The 12,022-nt window shown below is 47.5% G+C and overlaps 1 protein-coding gene across 1 annotated transcript in view; it reads left to right on the top strand.

Moving 5' to 3' along the window:
- DRC4 (dynein regulatory complex subunit 4) overlaps positions 1–6,392 on the top strand; it is a 32,464-nt gene extending 26,072 nt beyond the window's left edge. Inside the window, exon 11 of the mRNA XM_032974442.2 lies at positions 4,952–6,392. Within this exon, the coding sequence (XP_032830333.1) occupies positions 4,952–5,101 (150 nt within the window). The 3' untranslated portion in view covers positions 5,102–6,392. The remainder of the gene's footprint in view (positions 1–4,951) is intronic.
- Positions 6,393–12,022: the final 5,630 nt, after the last annotated feature.

Genomic DNA, 12,022 nt, shown 5'->3' with positions numbered 1-12,022 from the left:
CCCCCTTCGTAAAACCCATCCGTCCCGGCTGTCAACTCCTAAAAACATAACAAAGCCCCCTCGCGCCTCAACAAATAAAAATGAACAACCAATATTACAATATATACACTATATACAGTGACGAACGGGGAAAGGGAACAGAGGGACAGAACACAACAATAGGGCAATACCACAATAGAAGAGAGAGAAAGAGAAAAAAAACACGCGGTAACACAATCTCGGGAACCCCCCCCAGCACCAGCATCACCCACCCTCAACGTGTAACAACACCCGTGAGCACAATAAAGGCCAGGTTCAGCCAATGACAAATACGACTGTTGAGTGCGACATCCAACCGACGGTGTGGGAATGTGCGTGTGTGGGGATCATGAGAACGAGTCCTTGTAGCCGGACCCCCAGGCAAGGTGGGCGTAAGCTCCCTGGGGTCCCGGGGGGAATTCGAAAATGTCGTGAGGAGCATTGAGCAGGGAAGACGGGCGCTCCACCCCTTGAGCTCCTGGAGACGGTGCAATCTGCGGTTCGGGGGTGTTAAACGCTCGGAACCTTGGGACTTAGCGGAGTTGAGGACGGGTCGGGCAGATGATGGCGGTGGTCCGGGGAGGCGTCGTCATGAGGCGCGGCAACCCGACGAGACGTGTCCCGGCAGGCCGCAGTTGTAGCACTTGACGAGGCCACTCCCTGGACGAGGAAAGGTCTCCCGCCGTCGGTGTTGTCATCCCGTCGCACCATGCCGTCTCCCCACCAGCCTCCGCCTTGGACCGAAGCGCAGGCTTGGACAGGCTCCGCATCTTCGGGTGTACCATGCGTCTCAAGAGGCGCGGTGCACGCCACCAACCCCATATTCTGTTTCAAAAGCAGGTGCGCCTGGATGCACCTTGAAACTTTGAGGGAAGATAAATCATCCTCCTCCGAGGCTGGCAGGACGATGTTGAGATCCTTCGCCAGCATCAGCAACCTTTCAAGGACCAGCGAGTCGACCAGTGTGGTTCATCTTTGGGTATGTAGCCTTTGCCAGCGCCAACAGCGCACTGCGGAAGGCGAGGGGCGTCTCGGCCTCCCCCCCCTCCTCCGTGCAGCGAACTTATGGCGAACATTTGACGGCGGGTCATAAATTGCCGTCATTTGGGCAAAGGCCTGGGGAAGCGTGGCCTTCTCTGTCGGCAGAATGGCGCAGAACGCCGCTAAGGCGTCGTCGTCAAGAGCGGCGGGTTGCGCTCTCAGCGCTTCCGCCTCTGGCCATCCCGCCAAATCACAGTTCGTCTTGAAGCGACGCTTGAAGGCCACTCAGTCGTCTCTCGCAGCCGTGAATTCCTTTACAAATGGTAGACGGCGCCTGAGACATGGGATCTCAGCAGGCGAACTTGGCGGGCTTTCAGATTTGGCGGGCTCTCCGTACCGCTCGACGAACAAAATGGCGGCTGCGTGCGCGGGCTGCGCAACGGAGCTTTCCCGCTGGCGGGAAGCAGCTCCGCGCAACTCCGGCGCTCTCTCCTCCACCGCCGGCTCCTCATGGTCGAGCTCTGCGACCATCGCGGCCACGGCTTCGAGAAGTTCAGCAAGGCGGGCGCGGAATGATCGGCGCTCGTTCTCTGCCGGCGGCGAGCCGTCGTTATGACGGTCATCGCGTTGCTCCACTGGCGGCGCCTCACTCCTTTTTTCCGGGGTCACCATCCCCGGGGCTGTCTGAGGAATAATCCCCTCGTCGTCTTCGTCGTCCGACAACGTCCTGGTAGGTTGTCTGCATTGCATAAACATCAAACCTAACTCGGCCTATCTCCCTCACAAAAAACGTTTGGCCACTTCTGACACCAGTTTTAGTGGATTCAACTGAGTCACACTCTTAGACTTGGAGGCAACAAACTTATTTAGTTTCAACAACGGGGTGAGAATAGGTTCTCCCCTTTTTTCTGGCAACAAAACAGGTGTTAAGATGTTAAAACACCAAACTGAAACCTTTTTCAAGGAATCATGTCTGCATTAACCACATATACTTGTGGTCAGAATCCAAACAAAAAACATACTCTGATAGTATATGCATTGTCTTTGAAACTGATTGGTCCACACCAGAGACAGGTTTTTTTTCGAGCCTAGTCTCAAATGCTGTTTTTTGTTTGCATTCTGACCACAAGTATATGTGGTTAATGCAGACATGATTCCTTGTAAAAGGTTTCAGTTTGGCGTTTTAACATCTTAACACCTGTTTGTTTGCAGAAAAAAGGAGAAAACTTATACTCATATTTTTGTACTGGCAAAGGAGGTCCCATGATTTAACAACGGGGTGACTTCACCCTTTAACAAGACAACGACCTAGGGTGGTGACCACCCTGGCTAACTACACTGGTTACTGAGTAACTATTAGCTCTGGACCCGGGTACAACAACATACTGCCCGGGTCCACGTGCTGGAAGACTCGCAGAACAGAGATCATAGACGAAGGGTTTCTTCCCCAGGACGAACAACCCAGATCCCTCTCGGGACTCGGCTTATATTCTCTCCGGCGTGGCCGGCTCTGCCCCTTGGCCATGCCCCCCTTCCAGATCCGTCAGGAAGAACCTGGGTTCGAATCATGTGACCCTCCTAGCCCCCTCTTGGGGCCCCCCTGTCATTCCAACCAGTCACGTGTCCTCACAGGTCAACCAGAGTGTCATGGCCTTACCCGACCTTCCCCTTCGGTCGGCACACACACACCGTGCCTTCTCGGGCTGGCACTGCACTTACAGCATGGTGCCATCCAGCGATGTCACTCCACGCACACCGTGCCCCTCTAGGGCCGGTACTTCACCCACAACATGGTGACATCCAGCGATGTCACTCCACGCACACCGTGCCTCTCGAGGGCCGGTACTTCACCCACAACATGGTGCCATCCAGCGATGTCACTCCACGCACATCGTGCCCCTCTAGGGCCGGTACTTCACCCACAACATGGTGACATCCAGCGATGTCACTCCACGCACACCGTGCCCCTTTAGGGCTGGTACTGCACCCACAGCATGGTGACATCCAGCGATGTCGCTACATCTGTAAACACCTTCTGCTGATAGTTTCGGTAATACATCTTTTGTACCAGATATTAATTTCTGTATTTTATGTACCGTGCCAAATCTGACTGATTTTTTTTCCAAACATCTGGCTAGGTTATCAGTTACTCCAGCAATGTACGGTATTTTGATCATTTTAATTACTTGGGCAGTTTCAATGCTCGTGTTATTTGATTTGGTTTTGGCATTCAATGTCCTGTTGATTTGTGCATCATTGTAACCGTTCATTTGCAGCGCTTCTTTAACATGTTGAATTTCACTTCTCAAACTATCACAATCTGACACTTTCTTAGCTCGATAAATGAGTGTCTTTATACGAGCAGATTTCTGTGCAGGTGATGGTGTGACTGCGTTCAGATAGGCGTCAGTATGCACGCTGTGTGTTATTTTACTATTTAGACCCCGTCCGAGCAGAATATCTAGAAATGGTAGAGTTCTGTCAGCTTCCACTTCCATGCTGAACTGGATGGATGGGTTTTGCGAGTTGGGATGATTTTGAAATGCGTTCAGTGTATCTTTGCCGTGTGGCCAGACCACCAATGTGTCATCCACATATCTAAACCAAGCAGAGGGTTTTAGTGTGCTTGAAGCTATAGATTTTGTTTCAAAATCTTCCATGTACAACTTCGCTATCACAGGAGACAAAGGACAGCCCATTGCTTCTCCTTCCTATTGTTCTTTAGACAGTGTTCAGCTAGTCTTTGGATATCTTTGGCTAAGCCTTTGTTCGTTACCAGAGTGTCGAGTAATTTAATTGACTGTTTGACCGGAATCCTCGTGAACAGAGAAGTTACATAAAAATTTACCACAATATCATTAGGTTAAGCTTAATATATTTGATGACGAAGAGGTCCTACCGATGTTGGGCTGTATTTGTTTCGTTACGTTTTGTGCCAATTTGTACGTGGCAGAGCCTATTGTACTAACTATGGGTCTTAATGGGACATCAGGTTTGTGAATTTTTGGTAGCCCATAAAGTATTGGTTGTTTTAATGCCCTTGGTTTGATCAGGTATTGCTCTTCCTTGGGAATTAATGACTTAGCAATGATTGCGATTGTTTTGTGTTCCAAGGTGCTGGTTGGGTCACGTTTTTTAAAATCTTTGTTTTATTAATTATCATAGTCCTCACCGGGCATCACAACAGTTGTTTGACCCTTATCAGCAGCAAGAATTTGCATATATGTATTTGCTCTCAATTCTCTTAAGGCTTTTGCTTCACTGAAGTTAATATTTGTTTTTGAAAATTTGCTGTTCTCAATAATTTTGGCAACTTCCTGCCTAGTCATCTCAGCTTGATTATGGGGGAGATGTCTAACTGCTGATTCCAGCAATGATCTCATCGACAGGGATTGTTCGTGGGGCAACAGCAAAGTTAAGACCTTGAGACAGGACTGAAACCATATCGCTGGAAAATTCAACGTGTCATGTTGATAACCGTTTTGTTTATAATATGTTAATTTTTAGTTGATAGTTGTTTGTTAGTTAGTCTAGCAAATTTGTTAACTTTGGTAGTGTTAGTTTTGTTAAATACACTATCAGCTGATTGCTGTGTAATTGTGTCGATTATATTCCAGTGATCTGTAGAGACACTGTTACTAATTTTTTTACGTTTAAGGATATTAGTGATTTAGAAATGTGACTTAGTTCACTTCTATTATGCTGTATGAGCAAAGTTATTGCTGGAGGAGATTGATAGATGTTGAGGTACAAAATAAATAAGCAGACAATATGCCTCCTCACATCTGTCCCAAAGCATTGTTAATTGCTTATCATCCCGACAATGACGCTAACGATTATGTTATTAAGGAAGGGGGGGGGGGGGGTGCCTATTTAATCGTGAAACTTAGCAGACAATGGATGCCTCAAGTAAATGTAAACAACGTCTCACAGTCCATTTAAATGCCCTCAGGCCCACAACGACCTCTTGCGCACCTACGAGTCCAAGCTGGAGGCCTTTGGTATCCCGCGGGAGGAGCTGGGCTTCAAGCCGCTGGAGACGTCGGTGGCCGGGCAGACTCTGGGGAGGGGCCCCGCTGGCCTGGTGTCTGCCCCGACCTGAGCGCTCGAACCCTCGTGGGCCTCGTGGGGGATGATCACCCTCCACCCCACCCCCCTTGAGACTCGAAACATTGAGATTTGAATATTATTGTTACGTTTGTTTACCAGGAAAGGCTTACTGAGGTTCAAGACCGTTCTGAGGACTGTCTTGTCAAGATTTTACAGAAGAAGGAGATGTTGCTTTGTGTGTGTAAAACCCATTGAGTACTTTGCAGGTATGTTTTTTTTAGCACTGGGATATTTGGCCATTACCAGTCACATTGTGTAGCTTTAGCTTCAGGAGGAAAACCGGAAAATCCAGAGGAAACTCCCGCAGAATGTCGGGAGAAAACATACAAATGCCACACAGCAAGGCACGCCAGTTATAATCAGAACTCGGGTCCCTGTGGCTGTAGGGTGCAAGTTTCACCACCACTCTCCCGCCCACGTGAGAATTATTTTTTGTTATTAATGCAGGGGGCCCTTGCTCGGGAAGTTTATAGACGTGCCTGTATGGGGGAGCCCTCGCTGCTCACCATCCCTTGTGGCCCAGTCATTTCCAAACACATTTCCTGTATCGTAGTCTGGAATGTGGTGCAGTCGCCGGCAGGGTAGATGGGCTGTGGGTCAGAGCCGAACATGGTGACGCCTTAATCATAATGATATCTTCAGGAGAAATAGAAGTGAATGCTGCTGTGATAACCTTTTCATATGACAAGCAAAAATAACAAGAAGACAATACGCCTCCTTCCCAGATCTTTCTCTCGACATCCAAATCCAAGTACTTTTTAAATACTGGATTCCATCAGCCGCACAGCCTTCTGGGAAGTCATAATTTCAGCAGCATTGGTTTAACACGAGCAAAAAATCTGGACCGGTTTTGACATTCATTGTCTTATCAGCAGTCAGGCAATGCTGGTGAACCAATGCTGGTGAAATGCCAAATGTTTATAGGCAAGGATCCTCTCTCTTACATATGGGTCCTAGTTTGATGCAAAACTCTAAAATACCTCACACGTAATAATCTTTAGCATAATTGTGAAGAATTTAAGTAACGGAATAATAAGCAGACACTATTGAGCTAATCTCGTTTGTTACTGATATTCTCCAGAACGACTTGTGTTTCCATATGAAAAGGTTATTTTTTGTATTCACATCTGTGTGTTTTGTTTATATTTTATACAAGACATCTGAATGTGTCCACCTTAAGTGCTACTGTCGAGTGATATTTTGGTCTGCACCCATGGACGAAAGTGGCGCATGTGATTTTGAGCGGTTGACATGTGTGTACAATAAATGTCTTGATCGCTGCAGCCATCCTAACGGGCTCCCTTCGTGTATGTGAGCCAGGATTGTAAGAAGCCCCAAGTGGCTCTACAATGACCGTTTCACTTTTATCCCAATACCCCCGAGAGTGCAGTGCATCGCAGGTGGGCTTTGCTTGAAGCAGCTGGGTGGCTCAGCGGTAGAGCGAGCGGCTCGCAATCACAAGGTTACGAGTTCATATCGTGGTTGGTAGGTTGACTCGGCCTATCATCCCTGCCTCCTGGTTCGATAAAATGAGTTCTACTCATGGTATTGTGGGAAAATGAATAGCAGTTTTTCTTATAGATAGACTTGGCCCTGGCACAGGAACGTGTAATTTCCACCACTTAAGGTTGTAAACATGAGATGAGGCCTGCTTCACTGGGCATGATATCTTTTTGATGCTTTCAAGTTCACGCTCATCAGCCACAATTGGAAATTATCAGTCAGAAACAGCCGAGTATTTCCCTTTTAATGGTATTCTCAGGACTCTAACTTTGCAAATTTCCCCAACGTGATCGCGATTGTGCTTTTGGCGTCGTATGAAAAGACGAAGAATCCTATGAAACATCTCACAGAGGAGTGCAACCCTTTGTTTTGGATAATATAGCCCACGGAAGAGTATCGCAGAGCTACTTCTGAGAACCGTTGTTCAAGTGACACCTCTGGTCCCCACACAGAAGACGGTAGAACTTTATAGCTCGCTCTGCACATGAGAGTGAAGTTCGTTACATGACAGTCAAACCGATATTTAATTCTGAGAGCTGGAGTTTAGTCAAATTAATCACAGAAGCAAAGTTAGTCTGATAGATTTTTTTTAGCAATCATTGGTGACCAGGCTGAGACCATCAACCCAGGCTCGGCGCTCTAATAATGCAAAGTGTGGTGCACTAACAGGTTTTTATATCCACAGCACAGTATGCGGACATCTCGTGACATTGAAATGGCAAGCAGTGCTCACACGCACAGTAGTTTAATGAATCGACAGGAACCGCGGTTACTTTAGCTGCAAATTATTCCCTTGCACACTTAAGTATACTCCGCCTGAGCCCGAAATATGTTGGGTGTGCGACAGGAAAGATGATGGCCGATGGACGGTGACAGAATGGCAGCCAAAGAAGAAACGCAGCCTTGAGTCTGACCACCACAGAAATGGAGTGAAGAGATTAGCTCATGTTCAGGAACGACATGGATCGTGGAGTCGCAAGACCGTGAGGAAGAGTGACAGTGTCGGCAGTCCTTCATCCAGCAATGGATAGATCATGGCTGAGGATGACGAGGAGGATGGGCGAAGTAAGGTCTTTGTGGGATTCTGGTTGTATTTTTCTTATTAGCAGTTTGCTGAGCAATGACCCAAATGTAAAGCGGCCAGCTATAAACAGCACGATCAAAGTTGTACTCAACATTGTGTTCAACACGTGTCTCGAATAGAGCAAGGTCATGCTAAATTGTGCTGGCGGAAAGGCCTCGATGAGAGGGAGTTTTGGCCCAGTTTTCCACGCAAGCCAAACGTCTTTAAAAGAGGTGGGAGTACCCACACTTGACCCAACCGCACGCGACCTGCCGATCAACTGATCGGCAGGTCGCGTGGTGTAAACGTGTGTACTGCTTGGTGGAGTGGGCCGAATCATTTCAACAATTGTCCAATTTAACACGTAGGCTTTCGCGACCAATATTATTCATAATAAAGGCTTTTGGGTTAGATCGCATAAGTATAAATGTGTCGCAACCCTCCACCACCCGACACAGCCAATCAGTAAAAAAAATTGTCACGTTAACAAAACACCAATTAGTTACTTCTCCACAATATTTAGAATTTGAGTACGACGTTTCGCTGAAAATTACATCCAGCATCTTCGGGCGATTTGCCAGAATATTGAAGCCATCCACCTGCTTCCGGTCTTAAATAGTGTAGGACGACGTCATCATTGAACCCCATCAGGTTTTGAGATCAGAGGCGGAGGTGGGGGGGTATTGTAATTATACAATGTTTTGCAAAACATTAAAGTAAAATTTGGTACGGTACACAAAATAAATAAACTAGTGTCTTGTACTAAAGATGAATTACCTAAGTTATCAACAGAAGGTGTATATCGGAGCAATTGCTTATGCGGTAAATGCTATATTGGACAGACGGGACGTAGCATTAGCATAAGACTAAAAGAACACTAATGGAACATTAAATTCTCTCAAACACAACTGTCGGCAGTGGCAGAACATGCCTGCCAACAAGGACACTCAATTGATTTTGATAACGTTGAAGTGTTATTCAAAACTAATTATTACTGGCCAAGACTATTTCGAGAATCCATCGAAATTGAGAGAAATACCAATAATTTTAACCGCTCTGATAGCGATTACAATTATTAGGTCGACTCAGCCTCAAACGACTAACTGCTGTGGGGAGACAAAGGCGGCCAGGCGTGGTGGATCCAAGTCCCGGGCGAAGCCGGGTAGTACAGCTAGTCTATTATATAATTACAATACCCCCACCTCCGCCTCTGATCTCGAAACCTGATAGGGTTCAAATGTTGCGGCTTTGCTCTCCAACACACCGGAGTGCTGTACTAGTGACGAATTGGCATGTTATGTTTATGTGACAACCCTTACTAGTTGGCTGTTGGGTGGTGGCGGGTTTAACAACACATTTATACAGGTAGGAACAACAGGTTCCACACTGCCCACCAGGGATAATTTGTCTATTCAAAACTAATTATTACTAGCCAAGACTAATTCGAGAATCCATCGAAATTGAGAGAAATATCAATAATTTTAACCGCTCTGATAGCTACAGACTAAGCGCAGCCTGGAAGCGTATTAAGTAATACACAATACATGTTGCATGTTCTTATAGAGGAATCACATACTCATTAACTGATTACTAATCTCCATATATATAAAAGGCAAAGTTGTGAATGTGTGTCTGTTCAAAATCTTTAGCGTACTTTCCAACATGCAACAAACTGGAAATTTGCCATGTGGGTACTTTCCAGACTGTACACCATGCAAAAATTATAAAAATACACTTTTGATGTTTTTTTTTTTGGGGGGGGGGGGGGGAGCTCAATAATGCATATATTTTTTGCACGGCAAGTGAGCTGTGACGTAAAATATGTCACGTGACCCGCGCATGTGGAAGCGTAACGCATTGTAGTGTAGCGGTTAACGCGCCGCGCTACGAACCCGGCGACCCGAGTTCGATTCCCGCTCACGGACACCACCGGTGACGATTATTTCAACCGCTTTTGGGCTTCCCCGAGGTCGACTCAGCCTCAAACGAGTAACTGCTGTGGTGTGTGAACATCGGGGAGACAAAGGCGGCCGGGCGTGCTGCTGTCACCCACCCCCTCGTGTGCCGTGCCGGCCTTCATAGGTGCTCGCTAACAGCACTTGCCCCCTACAGGCTACACGGGGGATCTTTGTCTTTATCCTGTGTGTGGGGGGACTGCGTAATTGGAGTTTCGGCACTAATTTCCAACACGGATCGAGTGCGCGGTCCAACCAAGTTCCTACCTGCCCACTCCGAAGGAACGTGTTATGTTTACGTGGTAAAACAAAGAATTCCGGTGTCCATCGATTCCGTTCAGCCGGCAGCACTTAACCAACGCCATCACTTGAAACCCAACTGTCTTCTCGAGTTCTAGACAAACCCGATCCCTATTCACTTCCATTGTATTAAAATGTCAGTTTCATATCAGGATCTCACGTTGCATTTCTAAGCCCCCTCTGCCTCGGGATTGTAGTCGGGCCGTATGGGCTGTTGGACCCCTGGGGCTGCGCTTATTGAGATGGTGACGGGGCACGGGGAATGTGCTGCCAAGGGGGTGGTCCTCACAACAACAACAATGCCTTCTCTTGTTTCAGCAGCATTGTCATTTTACTTTATGTACAGTAGAGATGCGTTTATTTAGTAGTGACGATGTGATTGTCGAAGGGGTTTATCTGTTACTCGATATCTACGAATAATGTCACTTTTCGTTTACCTGTTTAAAAAAAGATGTCATCAGAAAACGTTTAACATGTAATTCTTATCAGGCCGCACGGTTGTAAGTGCAGTATCCAGCTTTTACTGCCCATTCTGCCTCTCGGGCCTATCTTCTTTTACTGCACTATGAAGAAGGGCCATTGTCTGAAACGTTGCCGAGGTATATATTTTTTACTCTTAAGGCCACAGTGTTGTTGACGGGATTTAGTTGTGGTATTTGTGTTCGTGCACTCCGTGGCAACTCTGCAGCGCCACCGGCTAGTTAAAAACAAACGACACACCACGGGAGTCGGCCGCCTTCGGGGTCTGACGGCTTCTTCACAGCTGTGCCCGCAACAACAACGTCGACGAGGCGCAGTGGAGCCGCGCGACATTCCGAGGGGTGGAGGAGGACTTTACCCCGGGCTCAATACCAGAGGGGTAACTGCAGTTCAAAGTTAGACCACGTTGGTTGTGAAGTCTGGAGGCTGCTGCTGTTCACGAGGGTCATGCTACAGTGGGATGCTTGGACGACACAAAGAAGCAGTCTATAATAATAACAGCGCGGAGGCTTAAGCAGACAATTGCAGATAAAAATAATTTCATTTTAAAGAGCGTAATTCCTGCCAATAGCATCCCACAACCTCATCTTCCCAAATCTGTCCCCCAACATTACAAAATAAAGTATTTTCTTAACACTCAGCCAGACGGCCTTCCATCTGGGAGTGCATAATCGTAGTAACAACATTGGTTCAACACAAGGGACACTGACCGGTTTTGACTTTTATGGTCCCATCAGGAGACTCTCAGTGAGGCTTGCTTGAACCAATGCGGCTGACGTTGTGCACTCTCAGAGGGCCGCGTGGCTGATAGAATGTGTAAGAAAATGCGGAAGGACGAATTTGGGAAGGAAGACATGATGTCTGCCTATTTCTTCTGTCAAGCACGTTTATCGAGTTGTTTTTGGCGGTGCGTGCAGATACGGGAACGCGTTTAAAGTAAATATCAGCGCGCGTGTGTGGAGCGGTGGTGTAGCGGTTAGCGCGCCGCGTTACGAACCCGGCAACCCAAGTTCGATTCCCGCTCACGGCCAACACCAGTGACGATTCTCTGAACCGGTCATGGGCCTCTTCTAGGTCGACTCAGCCTAAAATGAGTAATTGGTGCGGTGTGTAAACATCCCCACTAGGGAGACAAAAACGGCCGGGCGTGGTGCTGGCCACCCACCCCCTCGTGTGCCGTTCTGGTGGTCGCTAACAGCACTTACCCCAAAAGTTTAAGGCTACACGGGGGATCTTTGTCTTTGGGTCTATGCTCTGTCAGATTGCACTTTATTCCACTGCTGACCAACCAGAAGAGTAATCGGCTTTACCGCTACAGTTTGTAACTGTGGCAAGGTGGCGTGTGGTGGGGTTAAGTGTGAGGACTCTCCTACCGACTTTTCCAAGCTGTCTGAAAATCGTGGAAGAGTTGGCCCAAAAAAACCCTCGAGAGAGCGACCTCCAGTGGAGGGCCCTTCCGCAAGCAGTGTCGTGAGCGAGCAATTGCAGGACTGCGCCTTTACCTTTTGTTTTGTATGCACAGACCGTAAAGTGCAACATAACAACGACGCAATGTCCATATCCACAAACATTCGAAGGAAACAGGGGTACGCTGCTGCTGCTAACGCTGACG

This window comes from Petromyzon marinus, chromosome 54 (genome assembly GCF_048934315.1).
Source record: "Petromyzon marinus isolate PM22_M1 ecotype Great Lakes invasive population chromosome 54, UKy_Petmar_22M1.pri1.0, whole genome shotgun sequence".
In the NCBI taxonomy this organism is placed as follows: Eukaryota; Metazoa; Chordata; class Hyperoartia; order Petromyzontiformes; family Petromyzontidae; genus Petromyzon; species Petromyzon marinus.
Note: the sequence above shows the minus strand (reverse complement) of the source record. Positions and strands in the feature narration are given on the sequence as shown.